Source organism: Tenrec ecaudatus, chromosome 2 (genome assembly GCF_050624435.1).
Source record: "Tenrec ecaudatus isolate mTenEca1 chromosome 2, mTenEca1.hap1, whole genome shotgun sequence".
Lineage (NCBI taxonomy): Eukaryota > Metazoa > Chordata > Mammalia > Afrosoricida > Tenrecidae > Tenrec > Tenrec ecaudatus.
The window spans coordinates 144,279,084-144,297,089 of NC_134531.1; the positions used below are offsets into that span (position 1 = coordinate 144,279,084).

Consider the following 18,006-nt stretch of genomic DNA (forward strand, 5'->3'; position numbering starts at 1 on the left):
ACGTGTAGGGGCATGATCCTGAACTAGTGTCACCAAAGGACCCAACACGAGCAAGTGCTTTCCTTTCATCTCCAAGGAATCTAGGCTTTCAATCACAACCAGTCAAGCTTATTTATAGCCACAAGATGCCATTAATCTGTCTATGTCAACCAATTATTAGGTCAGGGATACTGCTAATATGCAATGCATGGGATAGCAGCAGCAGGGCCCCTAACCATCACCCAAAACAACAATAAAGAACTGATCTACCTCAAAACGTCAACAGTGTCAAGACTGAGACACCCTAATATAGGAAGCCAGCACTGGCTCATCGCTTTACCCAGGATTGGAAATTCTTGAGAAAACTTTTAGTTCAAGTTTTGAGCATACACCTCTTTGACCCATCCTTTCACTGCGAGAAATTTAGTCTATGGAAAGTTACATAAGTATACAAAAATCAGTGTACTGGTGCAAAGATGTTTCTAGTAGTAATTAACAAATACAGCCACAACTTATGTAATAGGACATGATTTTTCAAAATGGTAGTACATCTATATAATAAAATACAATCATTAAAAATGATACAAACCGATGTACTAACATGATGGAGTGAAACTTGTGGGGAGGGGGAAGGAAGCTATTAGGCAGAATGGTTAATGATGTAGCTTTTGCAAGGGAACTACACACACAAAGACACATTTTTTCTTTCTTTTTTTTCTCACATTTTTTCATATTAGCACAAAAAGAACACTAGATTTGTGTTCAGTCTTGGAAGTAGGATTACACTGAACTTTGGCATTCTATAGTATACATAACTTTGTTACCTTTGACACTCTTAGGTGCTCTGATGGCATACTGGGTTAAGCACTGGGCTGCTAAACACAAGGTCAGAGGTTCAAACTCACGACCCTCTCTGCAGGAGAAAGACCTGTTTTGTTTGTTTTCCATTTCCATCAAGATTTACAGCGTCGGAAACCTTAGGGAGTTCTATTCCAAGAGCTCTACTCTGCCCTATAGGATCACCAGCAAGGGGTTTGGTTCCTTTTCATTTCACTCACTTGTGTTGTAGTTACTTTTACATTATAACTTCATTACAGTAAAGGTATTTAAAATAAAGATAAATACAGTAGCTCCTACCAATTACACAGCACGTTTCAACACGATATTTATCAATCTCACAGAGGTTGTGAGCCAAATAACTCAACTCCGATTTCATGCTCTGGAAGAAAAGAGAAAGATGATCTAAGAATAAAAAACGTCCCTCTAAATTATTTTGCTTATAGTTAAAATACAACTAATTGGGTGGCAAATGACTGGGTGGCAATCCAGCCTAAGAGATTAAAATACAAAAGGGGTAAGTCAAGTCCAAGCAAGAGGAGCTCACCCTGACATAAAGAAGGTTGGAGAAAGTGTCCATATTTTCAATTCTGTAAGGATCTTGTTTCCTGAGCTCATTAAAAATAGAGAGGGCTTTGTCGATATCTGCAGAAAAGAGATAAGGGTTGAGAAAACAGCTGCAGTGTGCCTTTTAGGGTCTGACGGGATTTCACGGCCCTCATTCACTCACCTCTGATATTGTGATAGGCAACTGCAATTTGGGAAACAATGTATGAGCTCTTAGAAAAGCCCACATCAATGAGCGTCTGATACTTCTGCAGGGCCTCTTCTATCAACTGCAACTCCGTATATATATGAGCCAGAAAAAACTCTTTCATCCAGGTGTCTGGAAGGGACAGGAACTTCAGCTGGCAGGAGAAAGAGAGATATACATTTAATACCTCTCTTCCAAAAGAACATCAAGAAACTATCCTTCTTGTCCCACGGAATTTATCATCAAAGTTATATTTTCAAAAGCCAAACCTGTTGCTGCCTAATTAATCCCAATTCATAATGACTCTCCTAGGACAGAGGAGAACTGCCCACAGGGATTCCCAGGCTGTCATCTTTACAGAAGCAGACTGCCACACCTTTCTCCCGCAGAGCAGCTGGCGGGTCCAACTGCTCAACTTTGTCTTAGCAGCCAAGTACTTAACCACTGCACCAACAAGGCTCCTACCAAATTGTATTAAAGCACCTAATAAAGAACACAGTGCTAAACTGATTAAGCACTAAAACTGAGCAATATAACTCGAAAGCACAGAGGGGAAAATGGTCTTGCTAAGGAAAACTTCAGGAAATGATGGGGTTTGAGGTGAGTCTTGCAGGATAGACAGAATTTGCATTAAGGGCAGGAAAAAGAAAGGACTGCATTCTAAAGGGGAAATACATACATACGGTGAGGTGGCATGAAAAGGAACCTTGCCTGTTTTAAAGGAAGGCCATGTGCTGAGAAGTAACCGAAAAATGAAACAGAACAAGGAGGTGAAGGGACCCCTTGGTATAAATGGAAATGGGATAAAACAAGAGATCAGTACAAAGAGAATAACATGATTACACGCGTGTTTAAAAAGTAAGCTTAGGGAAAATGAGGAGCTGACACCAAGGGCTCAAGGAGAAAGCAGGTGTTTTGAGAATGATGGTGGCAACATATGTACAAATGTGCTGGACACAAATGATGTATGTACGGATTGTAAAAAAAATTTGTATGAGCCCCTAATAAAATGATTAAAAATAATAATAATAAATAAATAAAAAGTAAGCTTAAACAGTATGGAGAATGGCTTAAAAAAGTAGCAGGGGAGGGAATGGCAGGGGAGGGTGGAGGGCAATGGGAAGCTGATAACAGTGAGGACAAGAAGGAAGAAAATGTTCTCAAACTGATGTGGCAATGGCTGTACAGCTCTTCTTGATATGACTGAACTGTTGGATTGCATGATGTGTGGATTATGTGCCAATAAAATGATTAAAAAATAAGTAATCTTATAATTTAAAAAAAGTAGCAGTGTAAGCATGGGCAAGCTAAAGAGAAAGGTCCTACAATTATCCAAATTTGTGATAATAAACATGATAGTAAGAGAAGCCAAGGCAAAGCCCTGCATGTGAAAGGGTGGGGAGTGTCACAATGGGATGCTATCAAAATCAAGGTCAGAGTCTGTCAAACTCAGAAGACAAAGAACTTGGCAACAAGATGAAATATTTGGTTTTGTATATGTAAGCTCAGTGACACAACAAAGCTTTCCATGAAAGCCTACCAGACAAGTAGAGATAGATGAATACAAGTGAAAACCAAGATAAAACTTAGAAACATGTTTGGTAGTTGTTAGTACACATGATTATCAGGGCAGTCAACCAGCCTCAGGGGCTTCAAATTCACCCCCAGAAAGGGTGCTGCTCCATCCAGTAACTACTGAAGAGAACAGAACGATAAACTCTAGAGACAATGTCCTCATAATCATTTCAAACGACTAGGGTAACAAAGCAATTTTCGTAAAAAAACAAATTTCCATATCTTCATAGACTCCCATGACAGCTCAGAAGAGACTTGAAAAATATTTTTAATTCAGAGAAGTCTTTCCTGCAACATCTTTGGAATTAATGGAGAAAGTGTAATCATATTCTGTTGATAAAACAAGTTACATTACAACTTGAATGCATGAAGATATTTTTAAAATTCTAATGCCACTGAATGTAAATCCAAGAGCAACTACTGAACAAAACTAGACTTTAGTTGTTCAAATGAACACTTAAGTCCCACCACAGTGAAACAGACTGGTGCAGCAGCAGGAAGCTAGTTATAGGCAAGGGTTTAACAAAGAATGTCCCCCTCCCTTGTTACAGAATTACATGATCGGGTAAAGGGCTTTTCATTTCGCGCATCTCAGTTTACCATCTCTTTGTCTGTGATTAGGTTACAGAGTTCTAGCCAGGCTCCCCAATGCAAAGGCAAAACATGAGTAGCCTCCACAAACACATCAATGGCCTCTTTCACCAAGTCCAGTTTGCGAAGCACCACACCATACCTAGGACAGAAGAAAAGGATTGCAGGAGAGATTAACAAACCTGGGAAAAAAGGAAACAGTCACAGGGGAAATTATGACTTCCTTTCTATTCTAGACACCATACTTTCAAAAGCTCCAAACCACTGTAATACTTACAGATAAAGGCCAAATCCATCAAGTTCCCGAGCCTGGTGTTTTTTGCTGAGCTCCACTCTGAGTTCTCGAAGAGCCTCGTTTTTCACTTGTCCTTTCTCTAAGGGACCTAGACAAGAAACAAAGTCTCTGAACTAAGGGAAGGCAGCTGGTCTTCATTTTCAGAGACCTCAACCTTCCCTTGGGCATCAATCAAAGTTACATCAGGAACTACGAGCACAGACTGAAAATGGGAGAGACTGCTCACAACCCAAAATCACATATTGATGCCTAGTCTCTTGTCATATTTTGCTAGGCCCACACAATTTTTAACAAAGTTTTAAAATAGTTATCTACATCTAAAAACCAAACGTTTCAACTAAGCATCTGCATTCCTGGCTGCAGGCTGCAGGAGAAAGGGCAATGCAGAGATGAGTGCTAGCCGCCAGCGGAGATGAACCATGTGCAAAGTCTTCCTCCATCCCTTCACACATTCACTTTACCTGCTAGTTCCCATAGGCCTTTGAGGCTGAAACCTGTGCTTTAGCCCAAAGGTGAGAGGAAAGAACTACGTACCTAGACTGTCAACTGTTTCATCGTCCTTCTTCTTTTCGCCAGACTGCAAGAGAAACCAACATTTCTTTTGTCAGCTTGTTCTGAAACACATCGCAAATGTGTAAACTGAACCTACTCTTGAGGCCAAGGTTCAACCAAAATGGTTTTTGCTTTGGTTACTAATTTTAAGCAACTATTTGGGGGCTCCCACTGACCAAATCTTGGACAATCTAAGGACCAAAATAGTTAGGTCCAAAATGAATTATAAGCCGTTTTTTAAAAAAGGGAATCAGTGAATCTGTCTTGACAGTAAGTAAAGAGGTAAAGGAAGGGAAGGCTCTTATTTAGAACAGGATGACCAAAAAAAGAAGGGGAGGGCAAGTACTGGCTAGTGGCTATGGAGAGCGCGCTCTAATCGGAAAGCCATCTTGTGCAGTGGCACCAGGAAGAGCGTGTCAGGCAGCTGTTAACACGGAATATCATATCTAATGGGGTTTTCAACGAAGAATACAATATTTGTATGGTCTTAAAAGAATATTCCAACAGACTACAAGGGAAATGATAAGAACTCCAGAGTGGAGAAATCAGACATCTCGACTGGATCATCACTTACATCCTATTGTGGCCAGATATGTGCAATCAGAGAAAAATCCTAAGGAAATGTTGAAAACTGAAGAATGTTCTAATTTTTAAAAGAAAGGGGAGAAGAAGACTATAAGCTTTAAAAATGTCAATGTCATAAGAGGTCAAAATAGAAAAGGTGGTGGAAATGTTCCAGAGACTAGAGATGAGACAACTAAATTCAAGTCATGATCCAATATTGTCAGAGTGAGGAAAATGCTGTAGAAGAGGACACTGTTATCAATTGACAAAATTGAAATTCAATAGTAGATTAAACTATTAATTTTAAATGTACTGAATCTGCCAACTACACTGTGGCTATGTAGTATAATATCCTTATCCTAAGAAAAGAAATATTGAAGTATGGTTGTATATACAAATAGGCTTCATAAAGTCTGTGGAAAATTGTATAGTATTTCATTCTATTTTTTCACAAACTTTTTGAAGCCCCTTCATATCTGTGTATGGAGAAAGATAAATAATCAAGCACATGATACAAATGCACACAATAGGTGAATCTGGCTAAAAGTTACATTTTCAAACACAAAGTTCAAAAGTAAATAGTGGCTTTGTTTCTTTTAACTTTTTCCCAAACTTCAACAAGTGCTCTTTCCCTTTCTGCTATAACTTACATAAATTAGTGCTCCGGCACAAATAAAAGTAATGTGTAAAAAATGAATTTTTTCAAATTTCTTTAAAATGGGCATTTTATGTTACCTAAGTGACTGCTAGTTTGTTCATGTAAAGAGTCAGGAGAGGTAATTACTCCATAGAGGAAAAACTGTCAATGAGTTCCACATCGCCCTATTTCAATGCTGGAAATCTAAGATGCACGGAAAAGTACCCACAGTAAAACATAATGGTTATGGGGCTTCCCCGGCCTCAGGAATAATTAAGTCTTAAGTGGAAGAAAAAAAAACCCTATTAAGTGGCAGAGAGCAAAGTAGGCATTTGTGCAGCTGAGTGGGGGCCAAAAGGGATGGGAGAGCAGTGTGTCAGAGTCTAAATAACATAAAGAAAGATTCCTTGAGGGAGGAAGGTGACATAACACAGGAGTTAAAAGTCCACACACAGGAGACAAGCACCCCACAGTCTGGCAAGTAGGGTGAGGAAAGTATCCATACTTGCCGGGGGTGGGGGGAGATGATTGAGAGCACCGGCTATGGAAACTGCTTGCATATAGGGGAGTGATTAATAAACAGATCAAGAATAAGGGAATCAAGCTTCTAATAGGGAAAAAGTTACAAATATACAAAAGAAAAAGCTAAAATGCATCTTGTGATGCTGTGCAGAAATTAGAAATATTGTAAACTCATGACTTTTAATAGATAAACCCATTGTGATGGAGTGGATTCCAACTCAAAGCGTCTATAAGGACATAGTAGAACTAACTGCTCCTTAGGGTTTCCAAAGTAGTAAATGGCCACAAAGTTTTCCTTTGTAGTCACTGGTGGGCCCAAACCATCAACCTCTCAGTTAGCAGCCCTATGTTTAACCCACTGCGCCAACATGGTGCCTCTTTACTAAGTCCATAATTAAATATACCTGTAAACGTGTATGCATACAGGCAAGGGGCTGCTAAAGTTTATGGTTATTCTTGAATAACCATAGCATATATGGATATATGTATACATGGGAGGGGAGGAGCTTTGAAAAGCTCATGAAAGAATGGTATGCAAAGAGAGTTTTTTTTTTCCCCACAAACTTTTTAAAGCTCCCTCATATTCCTTAATCCAAACCCCATCTATTCAGGCATTCAGGGAGCAGCAACAACCCAGTAGTAATGTGCGCACCTAGGACCAATGCCTAAAATAGAAATGGATGATTAAGTCTTTAAAGCATAGTAGATGCATTTAATAAAAGCTGAGAAGATACTGGGCTGTGAAACCAAGATGACTCAAACACAGTCCACAAGCTCAAGAAGCTACTGGACTTGACAATTAGAAGCTTCCCATTAAAATATGGAAACGAATAGCTGAAATAATTTTTAAAAGCAGTTTGTATAAATAAGTGTTCCCCAAAGTGTACAATAGTGGGGGTGCTGAGAAGCTCCAAGGAGATTGCAAAGGCAGATAGCTGTCCTTCGTCCTGAGTTATGAGTATAAATCCATGCCAGGAGGGTACATCAAGGATTCCCTGTGGCACAGTGGGCGGCTAACATTAAAGCAGTTCGAACGCACAGCTGCTCCCGGGAAGAAAGTGCTGCGGTCTGCTGCACAAAGATTCACAGCCTTGGAAACACAATGGACTAGTTCTGCTCGTTCCTCTAGACCACTGCTATGAGCTGTGGGTGTACGTACATTCACAATGGACATTCACTGGTCCATTGCTAAGCGTTTAACGGTTAAACTTTTCCCACTGAAGAGAGAGCAGAGGAATATCTTGAAGTGGCCCTCACCAGGTATCTGGAATACATGTACAGAAAATAGGCCTTCTTGCTACTGCAGCCATGTAGGAAGTGTGCTGCTCGGTCGTATTCTTTGACATCGAAGTAGGACTTGGCCAGGGTGTAGGCATCCATATCCTGGGCATCCTCCTAGAAAAGGCAAGTTTATACGTGGTTAGGTACAGGACATCAGAAGCTCTCAATCTAGGAAGCATATTCATTCGTTTAGGATCTAAGAAAATATAATTATTTCCTGCTCCCCAAAACCTAAGCTGCCTGTCATTTTTCAATACTGAGTGGATCAATAAAAGAGAAGCACTGGACTGCTAACTGAGAGGTGGGCAGTTCAAATCCATCAGTTGCTCCAGGGAGAAAGATGAGCAGATCTGCTCCATGGTGAACTACAGCCTTGGATCCCCGCATAGGGTCACTGTGAGTCAGCATCAACTGGACAGCAATAAAATCACCATTGCTTTTTTTTTTAGGACAGGTTAAAAATATCTAAGAAGTATACACAACTACTGACATATTTACCAAGATAAAGGTTATTTATTCATTTATTTAACAAGTAGTTCGTGACCACCTACTAAACGCCAAGCACTGTTGTTATGGATGCAGTAGTGAACCAAACAAAGTCCCTATCTTCGTGCTTATTTTTCATCAGCCAGAGATCAAACTAAAATGCCTAATATTTGATGATCACCACTTGTCTGGTTGTTTGCTGGACTGTGCTGGCTGTGTGTGACTGTGATGCTGGAAGCTGCATCACTAGGAGTTCAAATACCAGCAGGGTCATCCAAACTGAACCTGTTTCAGTAGAACTTTCAACGAAGAACAAACTGTGAAGAAGGAATAGGCTGTCCATGTCTAAAGAATTAGCCCTGAAGACTCTATGATCAGCAGGAACTTTGTCAGCTACCAAGGAGTCCTGGTAGTGAACTGGTTATGCATTGGGCTGCGATCCACAAGATCAGCAGATGAAAACCACAAGCTGCGCCTCGGAAGAAAGATGGGGCTTTGTACTCCCGTAAAGTGCTACCGTCTCAGAAACTCACAGGGACAGTTCTACCCTGTCTTATAGGGTCGACGACGAGTCGGCATCGACTTGATTGCCATGAGTTTTTAAACCTCATGAATAGCAGCAGCACACTGTCAAACGTAGTGCCAGATGATGAGCCCCTCAGCTCCGAAGGCACTCAATTCAAGACATGTCTGAGGAAGAACTGCCTTCTCAAAGTAGAATCAGCCAGACTGGTACGGATTGAGTAAAGTTTGGGGGACCTCCACTTGCTGATGGAGCACAATTCAAAATGATAAGAAACAGCTGCAAACAACTCTTAATAATTAGAACTTGGAATGTACAAAATATGAATCTAAGAACATTGGAAGTCAGTCAAAAATGAAATGTATAAATGAGCTGAAATGGACTGGTATTGCCCATTTTGAATCAGAAAATCATATTGTTTACTATGCCAAGAATGACAAATGGTGTCATATTCAATGTCAAAAAGGATATTCCATATGTACAAATGTGCTTGACACAATGGATGTATGGATTGTTATAAGAGCTGTAAGAGGCCCCAATAAAATGATTTTTTTAAAAAAGATATGTCAAGGTCTCTCTTAAAATATAATACTGACCAAAATAACTTCAAAAAATATATATAAAACTGTCTGTGATAGCATAATATCTATCTGCATATGAGGACTCCAGTCAATACAACCATTATTCAAATTGATGCACCAACAATTAAAGCTAGTGAAGAAATTTTAGGGTTTTAAAAATATTTTTTATTTTTTTAAATTGATGTATTTTACCAATGTCTTCCGTCTAAAACTGACCACATGCAATCAAGACAGACTGAAAATTACAGGAAACTGGAATTAAAAAATTAGAAACAAAAAGAACAATAGTTGGAAATTATGGACTTGATGATAGGAACCTGGAGATCACGTTAGAATTTTATTTATAAGACCAACAATTTCTTCACATCAATACCATTTTCAACAATAAAAAAGCAACCAGACATGTGAATTTTTCCAGGTAGTATACACAGAAATCAAACTGACTACATGTGTGGGAAAAAACAATGAAGACGCTCCATCTGAGCAGCTAAAACCAGGCCAGAGGCCAACTGTAGAACAGACCAGTAATTGCTCATATGTAGACTGCCAAAAGAACAAACAATCCTGTCTTGGGAATAAGTACAGTCAGAATGCTCCTTAGAAGAAAGGACGGTGAGACTTCCTTTCATAAACTCCGGATATATTATCAGGAGAGGCCATCCTCCGGCAAGGACGTCCTGCTTGGTAAAGCAGAGGGGCAGTGAAAGAGAGGAAGGCCCTTGACAAAATGGACTGACACAGCGGCTGCAACACAACTGTGAGCAGGACCGGCAGTGTTTTGAATCTGCTACACACAAAGTTGCTATGAATTCGAACGGACTCGACAGCACCTAACAACAAAGAGTATTAGATGATAATGTATGTGTGCCATGAGGAAAAAGAAAACACAGTCAGAGGGTGAGACTGATGAAAGGTGTTCATTTTAGATGAAGCAGTCAAAGACCTTCATGGTAAGGTAGCATGACAGCGGAGACATCTAGGTTTTTAAGGAAGAGATTTGGAAAAAGAATTTAACAACAAAACAAAAACCTCATCACCATCAAGTTCATTCCAACACATAGCAACCCTAAAGGATGGACTAGAACTGTGGGTTTCCAAGACTGTAACTCATCACAGGAGGAGAAAGTCGAGTTGTTCTCCTGAGGAGATGCTGATGGTTTCACACTGCTCATCTTGTGGTTAGCTGCCCAGTATATAAAAAGCCAAGCACAAAGGCCCTGAGACGTACTTGTACTTGTCACGTTGCAGGTCAACAGGAGGCCAGTGTAACAAAGGCGAAGTGTGCGAAAAGCGCGAGACAACAGCTATTAGAAGGGAGCAGGCGGACCCCATCAGAGGGTCTATGTAAAGGGTTGTCACCAGTGTAGTAACACAATTATAACTACTCTATGTTTCATTTAAATAATAGTTTATTTCCTCAATTAAAAAAAAGGTGGAGAACTACAGATTAAGAAATACTACAGAGATATGATGACAAGTAAATGCCATTCATGATTCTTTATTGGATCCTGGAGCCATCAGAGTCACAAAGAACGTTCATTAGGATAAACAGACAAAATCTAAATTGGTCTGCAAATCAGAAAATATTATATGAATGTTAAATTTTATTTCATGTAACAGTTAAGTATAATGTTCTTTTTCATCAGGAGACACCTGCTGGAGAATCTACAACTTTCTTTCAAATAGTTTGACAATCGATTCAGATTTATTCAGAAAGAGAAAATAAGAAAGCAAAAAGAAAAAATTGTTAAAACTACTGAATTTAGGGATCATAGGGTTTAACTTATAGTGACTCTTCAGGACATGGTAGAAGTGCCCGTGGGTTTCCAAGATTGTAGTTCTTGACGGTAGGAAGCCGCATCTTTCTCCTGCGGAAAGCTGGGGACTGAGGTCAGCAGCTCATTCACCTCACAGCCCATTATGCCACCAGGGCTCCTGACTCAGAATCTACTGGATGCAGGGGTGGAGTTCTCTCAACTTCCTGATGGGTTTGAAAGCTTTCAAAGTAAGTTGTGGAAGAAAATAAAATTTACAAACACACACACAACAAATGCAGAAATGTACTTCTACAGATGTACACAGGCTTCGGTGTTATGGACCTGGTTCCACATTCTGAATCCTTGACACCCTAGTCTCACGACATTACTAGGGAGGTACCAGAGCATCTGTGAGCACCCATTTTTATTTGTAAAGTGGAGTCAATAACAATATGACAGAATATAGAATTCTCTTCCTTCTTCTGACTTGTATGAATACAATATGAGGGAGCTTTAAAACGTTTATGAAAAAATTCCTTTTTTTAAAATTCTATTTTTCCACGAACTTTTTGAAGCCTCCTTGAACTGTGTTCTTAATTATACTATTTCTACCCCCAAGAAAGTTTGGTTATCAGTTACTATTGTTGAAATATTTTAACAGTTACATTTCTCTATGAAAAAAATTAGATAGTACAAAAATTACAAACATGAAACCTTGAGATAAACTGATTAAATGTGAATAACATCATTCTCATCTTTCCTGTCCTACACATCACCAGCACAAAGCTGGATCCCCCCAAAATACCTAATGCTTTCTTCATTGAGTCAACACATGCCAAGTGTGGCAATTTAAATTAAGAATCTAATGGCCCTTTTCACACCTGCTCACCATTTGCTTACTTTTTCACCCCTCACTGTATCATTTTTACAATTAAATTAACAAGATAAGTAATTTTCCCATGAACTTTTTCAATTCCTTTCATATTTGGAGTAAGAAAGCATCACTGTTTTTGAACAGGAGACAAAATGTCAAGAAACAAGATCATGACAAAAAATGAATTTTGATAAACATCACTCGTACTATAAAAGTTATACAAATATATACATACTATAGATTATATAATATTTAAATATTTGGGCTTTGACTCAAAAGGACTTCAAAGTGCTGCAAAGAGAGGAGTCAGTCAGGGTGCAGTGTAGCAATGATGAAATATACAACTTTCCTCTAGTTCTTGAATGCTTCCTCCCCACCACTATCATGACCCCAATTCTACCTTACAAATCTGGCTGGACCGGAGTATATACACTGGCACAGATAGGAACTGGAAACACAGGGAATCCAGGACAGATGATCCCCTGAAGACCAGTGGTGAGAGTGGTGATACCAGGAGGGTGGAGGGAGGGTGAGGGACAAAGGGGGAACAGATTACAAGGATCTACATATAATCTTCTCCCTGGGGGACAGACAGTGGTGAAATGGGTGAAGGGAGACGTCGGATGGTGTAAGATAATTTATAAATTATCTAAGGTTCATGGGGGAGGGGAGCAGGGAAGGAGGGGAAAAAATGAGCTGACACCAAGGGTTCAAATAGAAAGCAAATGTTTTGAGAATAATGATGGCAAAATATGTGCAAATGTGCTTGACACAATGGATGAATGGATGGATTGTGATAAAATGATTTTTTTTAAGTTCCTAGGAAAATTCCATGATCTTTTCATTTTTCCACAAACTTTCTGGTGCCCCCCCCAACCCACCCACACACAATAGATTGAAAGGTGTGGATCGGGGTTGGATCCTTCCACCACCCTTATTCAAAATAAGCCAGTATGCTAAGTAAATAATCAGAGAAAGATAAACTATGTAAAGAAGAATGCATTATCAGGATTGGAGGAAGATTCATCAATGACCTCAGATATACAGATAACACAACCTTGCTTGCTCAAAGCCAAGAGGACTTGGAGCACTTACTGATGAAAGCCAGACACGGCACCCTTCAGTATGGATCACAACTCCATGTAAAGGAGCAAAAGCCCTCACACCTGGAACACAACGCACTCACCCTACGACAAGGAGAGACTGGAGCTGCCGAGGCACTCGTTTCCCTTGGACCCACAACCAGTGCCTGTGCATGCCGCAGTCTTCCAGGGGCAAATCTGCCCCCAAAGATCTCTCGAGAGTGCCCAAAATGGATACACCACGTTCAGGACGAGGGGGCATCTGAAACCTGGACAGAGACTAAGGAAGACGAGAGAACACATGCTGCGTCTGAATCACAGCAAGCACTGAACTGCCGAGAACACACAAATGTGTCTGGGAAGAAATACAGCCGGAATATTCTTTAAAAGCAAGGATGGCAAACGTCCATCTCATACACTTTTTGTTTGTTTTTCCTCCCTGTTTGCCTGTGATTGGGCTTTTCCTCAGCTGTGAGAAGTATCCCTAAGGGGCCTGGCAGTCAGCTCAGGTGGAATTAGTGTGTTGAACATCTAGGAGAACATATCATGCATCTTTTGGGAGTCCTTTCGTTATAAAGGAAAATTACTTTTCAGTTAAATAGATCTGTTGGGGCACAAAGGAGAATGTATCTAGCTGGGGGTCTTACCTGGCTATCTCAGAGCATGTGGTAGTAGTGGTGTGTGTGTGTGTAGTGGGAGGGGGGTTGTCCCTGTTTGAAAGGGTTTCACTCCTAGAGTGAAGAGGGGAGAACATTCCTTTGGCCAGGATCTCTGGCTTCCCTTTAGAACCCAACCCTAAGTCCACTGTGGTTACCTGGGGTCAGCAGGGGGCACTACACAGATTGATATGGCAGGGGACAGGTAGCAGTAACTAGGTCCTCTTTTGTCTGTAGTAAAATACGAGGTTTCAGAGATTTATTAGTCTTTCACAGTCATTCTAGACCATAATCTTCCACTACACAAAAGTCTGACAGAGGGTCTGACAGAGGGTCACAAAAGTCTTAACATAAAGGATTTCATTCCATTTTCCTTCTCATTTACCAAAAATAAAAATCAAATCTAATTGCAAGATATTATAGCTAACTGAGCCATTTCTCCAGACCTTCCAGCTCATACGGAGGCCAGATGAAATTTTTTTTTAAAATACTATTTTCTCTTCTTCACATTTTTGGACTGAAAAATAAAATTCGAATTCTGAAGAATGCATCCAAAATGGAAACCTGGTTGCTCACTTTTCTTCTCACTACTCAGAGAGTAATCTATAATCTCTGTCAGGGATCTACTATCACACCCTGGCGCCCATTGAAAACTGTTCTGCTTATCCACCATAAAAGGATGAGTCTTTAACATCCTGCATCAGCTTGCCAAAACTCACCACACTGCTTTTCCCTTCCTCAGAACAATGCCTACACTTGAGAAGTCCCACATGTGCTCCCAGTCAACCATTGCTTGATAGCACTGGAAGCCTATTCTCATTGTCACTCTAGCACCTTGGCCAGGAGAACTGCCTCTCAAACTAATCTGAATTACAAGTAAAAAGAGTGAGGACCTGCAGAATACAAAGCAGAGAAACAGGGACTTTTCTAACAGATCAAGAGGGAGAGCTCAGGTAGGACTCTAGTCAATGGGGAGATCTTTTCCCACAGAGGAAGATAGGCCTCGAGGACCTGAACTCTTAAACCTCATCGGTTTGAAGGCTGTGCTTCGCCAGCTTTTCTGTGCCTGGTTCGCTAGTGCTGTGGAAACAAACTGAGCCCTCTTTATCTAAAAACTGAGGGCTCAGGCATCTGAAGGCAGAGACTCTCAACCCTAAGCTTCTGTGGGACACACAGGGCTCCAGGTGGGCCAGGAGGTCAAGAATATCACCAGGGAGCCTTTACCAACCACAAGGCGGCTGGGATGTGCCTCAAAGAGTCGCAAGGGTCCCACAACTTCACTGGTCAGTCCCCAGAGCTCTAGTATCCTGACCGAGTATCCAGTTTGCTGTCCAACTTTCAGGTCCTGACCTGCTATGTTAGCCAACTGAAAGAAAGTAGACACTTGATGCAAGAGAAACAGAAAGGGTTTTTATTGTCTATGCAGGTAAGGAGCAGCACTGCATCTCATGACCACAATACCTTGGCTCCCTTCTCACTGACTGTGTACATGTTATTAGAAGGGTCCAGTCTCTGGGAGAAGAACTTCAAGCTTAGTAAGGTGAAAGATCACTGAAAAGGATTGACACAGGGATTGCAAGAACACAGAAAAGATCCTGAGGATCGCTTAAAACCGAGCATGGTCCATAGTCACCCTTCAGATCGATCTGTAATTGAACTCATGGCCGGGGCTTAATTTTCAGCCAAACAACAATAACAACAATGGGGAACAATAAGCACACACCTCAGACCAGGCGTCCAGACTACAGCCTGCAGCCCACATGCGGCCCGCCGAGAACATTTATCCGGCCCACTGGGTGGTTTTGCCACGTTTGGTTTTTTTACTTCTAAATAAGTTATGTGCAGTGTGCATAGGAATTTGTTCATAGTTTTTTTTTTTTGAACTATAGTCTGGCCCTCCAACGGGTCTGAGGGACAGTGAACTGGCCCCCGCTTAAAAGTTTGAGGACCCTTGCCTTAGACTATGATTATGATTTAATTTTAAGATTAAAAGGGCAGCGCTTACCCAAGGAAAAGTTCAGAAAGGTTAAGAAAAATGATGAATGAAAACAGGAAACAAAACAGGAAGGAATGTGATAAATGTTGGTTACACTGAGAGGGCTGCAACGAATGAGGTGAAACAAAACGATTTATTGAATGTAAAACTGATTATCTGCTCTATAAACCTTTATCCAAGTCACAACAAATTTCTTGTAAAAAAGAATGTGACTATGAACCTCTCTACTTGAAAGTCATAGAATAGTATGTACACCATACCCTGTCCTCTCTCTGTTATACAGGCAGCCCCAACTTTGAACAGGTTCCATTCCAATGAATACTCTATCTTAAGTCATTTTTTATATGTCAAAATCCTCATTTGTTTGTTTTCATTATTGTTGCCTTTTACTATCCATATCTTTTTTTTAAGAACAGCTTCATTTTTTATTCTTATATAACAAATTGGCACTTTAATATCCCTAAAATCCTTTAGAGACGGATTTCATAATTTTAACGCATACGCACACCTCAAAATCAAATGTTTCCAAAAATTATGTGAAACACATATGCATTTCACATCATTCAAAACATTTATTCAATTGATGTATATGTATGAACTGTGAAAAGAATTGTATGAGCCCCAATAAATTGTTAAAATAAAAAAAATGTAAAAAAAGAAAAGAGAAAAAAATGATTAGGGCAAAGACTGTACAGATGTGCTTTATACAATTGATGTATGTATATGTATGAACTGTGATAAGAATTGTATGAGCCCCAATAAATTGTTAAAAAAAAACAAAACATTTATTCATCTACTGTGAGATGATCAAATTAAAAGTGGACCGTGTTTGAAACGCAGTCAAGCAGATTACGTTTTCCTTTTCTTTTTAGGCGAGGGCTCCAGAGTGGGGGGAAGCGCTGCCTCCTCGCGGTGTTTTCGTTTCTTCTTTGTCTTCTTGTGGTCGCTTTGGTAGCCGCTGGAGTCACTGCCTGGGAAAACAGGGTGTGGGTCCCGATCTTCACAGTGCTTCCTCTTCTTCCTCTTCTCCTGGGGCTCCTCCCCACCGAGGCCATCCGCACTGCCATTAGCCTGCAGCCCGCTTTCCCCCTGTACCAAGACGGCCACCAGCTCTGTCGCACCCTCGTCCACTCTGCACGTCTCTAGGCGCTTCTTTTTCTTTGGAGGATTTTCAATAGTTTCTTCAGCGGTGGTTTCTGTTGCTTCTTCAGAAACTTGAGAACACTTCGCTTGCAAACTGGCCATGCTTAGCTTTCCTCGAATGCAAAAGACGCCAGCAGCATCAGAGTCTAAGCGAAACACTTCAAATTCAAGTTCATCTCCCACGTTTATCTCCAGGGTTTGCCACTGCTCAGGTGGCATCTGCTCCGGCTTAGGGATAGAGGCATTGAAACAACTATGTACTAAGCAGCCGATGTGGCTGGAAGACACTTTATTAACTGTGCCCACAAGTTTTTGTCCTGGTTCAGGGCAGAAAATAACAAAATCTGCTTCAATGTTAAGATGAATGTGTCCTTGATCATCATAAATATCTCCCAGCTCACCCACTACTTTGATGTTGTCATATGCGATAGGGACACCTAAAAGGCAGCGTGCAAGCGGCAGCGTAGCTTGGCAGCTCTAGGCAAGGCACGATGCCAGCCGGCGCCACCACTGGCTCTTCTGGGGCAGCCTTGGGCCGCCGCACGGCTGAACAGCCAGCCGCCATGCGGCTGGGCGACTTGTCAGGTTTCCCACGGTGCGCGCCACTACTATCCATATCTTTTTTAAAAAAATCATTTTATTGGGGACTCGTACAGTTCTTATCACAATCCATACATCCATCCATTGGGTCAAGCACATTTTTTATCAGCATCTTTATAAACTAGAATTGAGTTTAGTTGGTTTGGGTTTTATTTATTTGTCTTTGGGGGTTGGAAAAATCCCTTAAGGATAATGTGAGCAAGTGATATACTTCAACAATGTCTTAGGGCATATTACTAATGACAAAATGTACTGTGATAGTTTATTGTGCCAGCCTGGCCGATAAACACACGTAGGATTAACTGAAGGGCAGAGGGATAAATGGCTCAGTGAGCCTCGCCTTGCTTGTGCTGTGCCTCAATTTAAAGGGGTACACTACCTGTGGGATGCCTGGCCTGTGGACTGTGTCGCCGTAAGGTGAGGTCCCTTTAAGCCCACACGATTGGAATGTTCATCTCTGGAGCTGGGGACCGACAGTTGATGACAGTTGGGGACCTGCCTTGCTGTTTGCTGCCTGGATATATATAGCCCAGCTCTCTCTACAGAAGGGGACTGGCAACTGGCGGCTCTCAAGCCTTAAAGGACTGCTAGTGTCTCACTACTTTATAATTTAACTGTTAATTTCTTGTATTATCTATCTGTATATAATTTAACGGTTCATTTCTTATATTATATACCCATCTTTATAAATATATTTATATATAATTACTAGCAATCTGGT

The 18,006-nt window shown here is 40.7% G+C and overlaps 1 protein-coding gene and 1 pseudogene across 1 annotated transcript in view; both read right to left on the reverse strand.

The window, feature by feature from the left end:
- Window positions 1-18,006, reverse strand: part of CDC23 (cell division cycle 23) — a 35,852-nt gene that overhangs the window by 16,370 nt on the left and 1,476 nt on the right. The window contains exons 3-9 of the mRNA XM_075541616.1: window positions 7,564-7,701; window positions 4,566-4,608; window positions 4,014-4,119; window positions 3,746-3,878; window positions 1,547-1,724; window positions 1,364-1,461; window positions 1,117-1,198 (exon numbers count right to left, since the gene is read on the reverse strand). Of these exons, the coding sequence (XP_075397731.1) occupies window positions 1,117-1,198; window positions 1,364-1,461; window positions 1,547-1,724; window positions 3,746-3,878; window positions 4,014-4,119; window positions 4,566-4,608; window positions 7,564-7,701 (778 nt within the window). The remainder of the gene's footprint in view (window positions 1-1,116; window positions 1,199-1,363; window positions 1,462-1,546; window positions 1,725-3,745; window positions 3,879-4,013; window positions 4,120-4,565; window positions 4,609-7,563; window positions 7,702-18,006) is intronic.
- On the reverse strand, window positions 16,372-17,564 carry LOC142441015 (DNA-directed RNA polymerase I subunit RPA43 pseudogene; annotated as a pseudogene).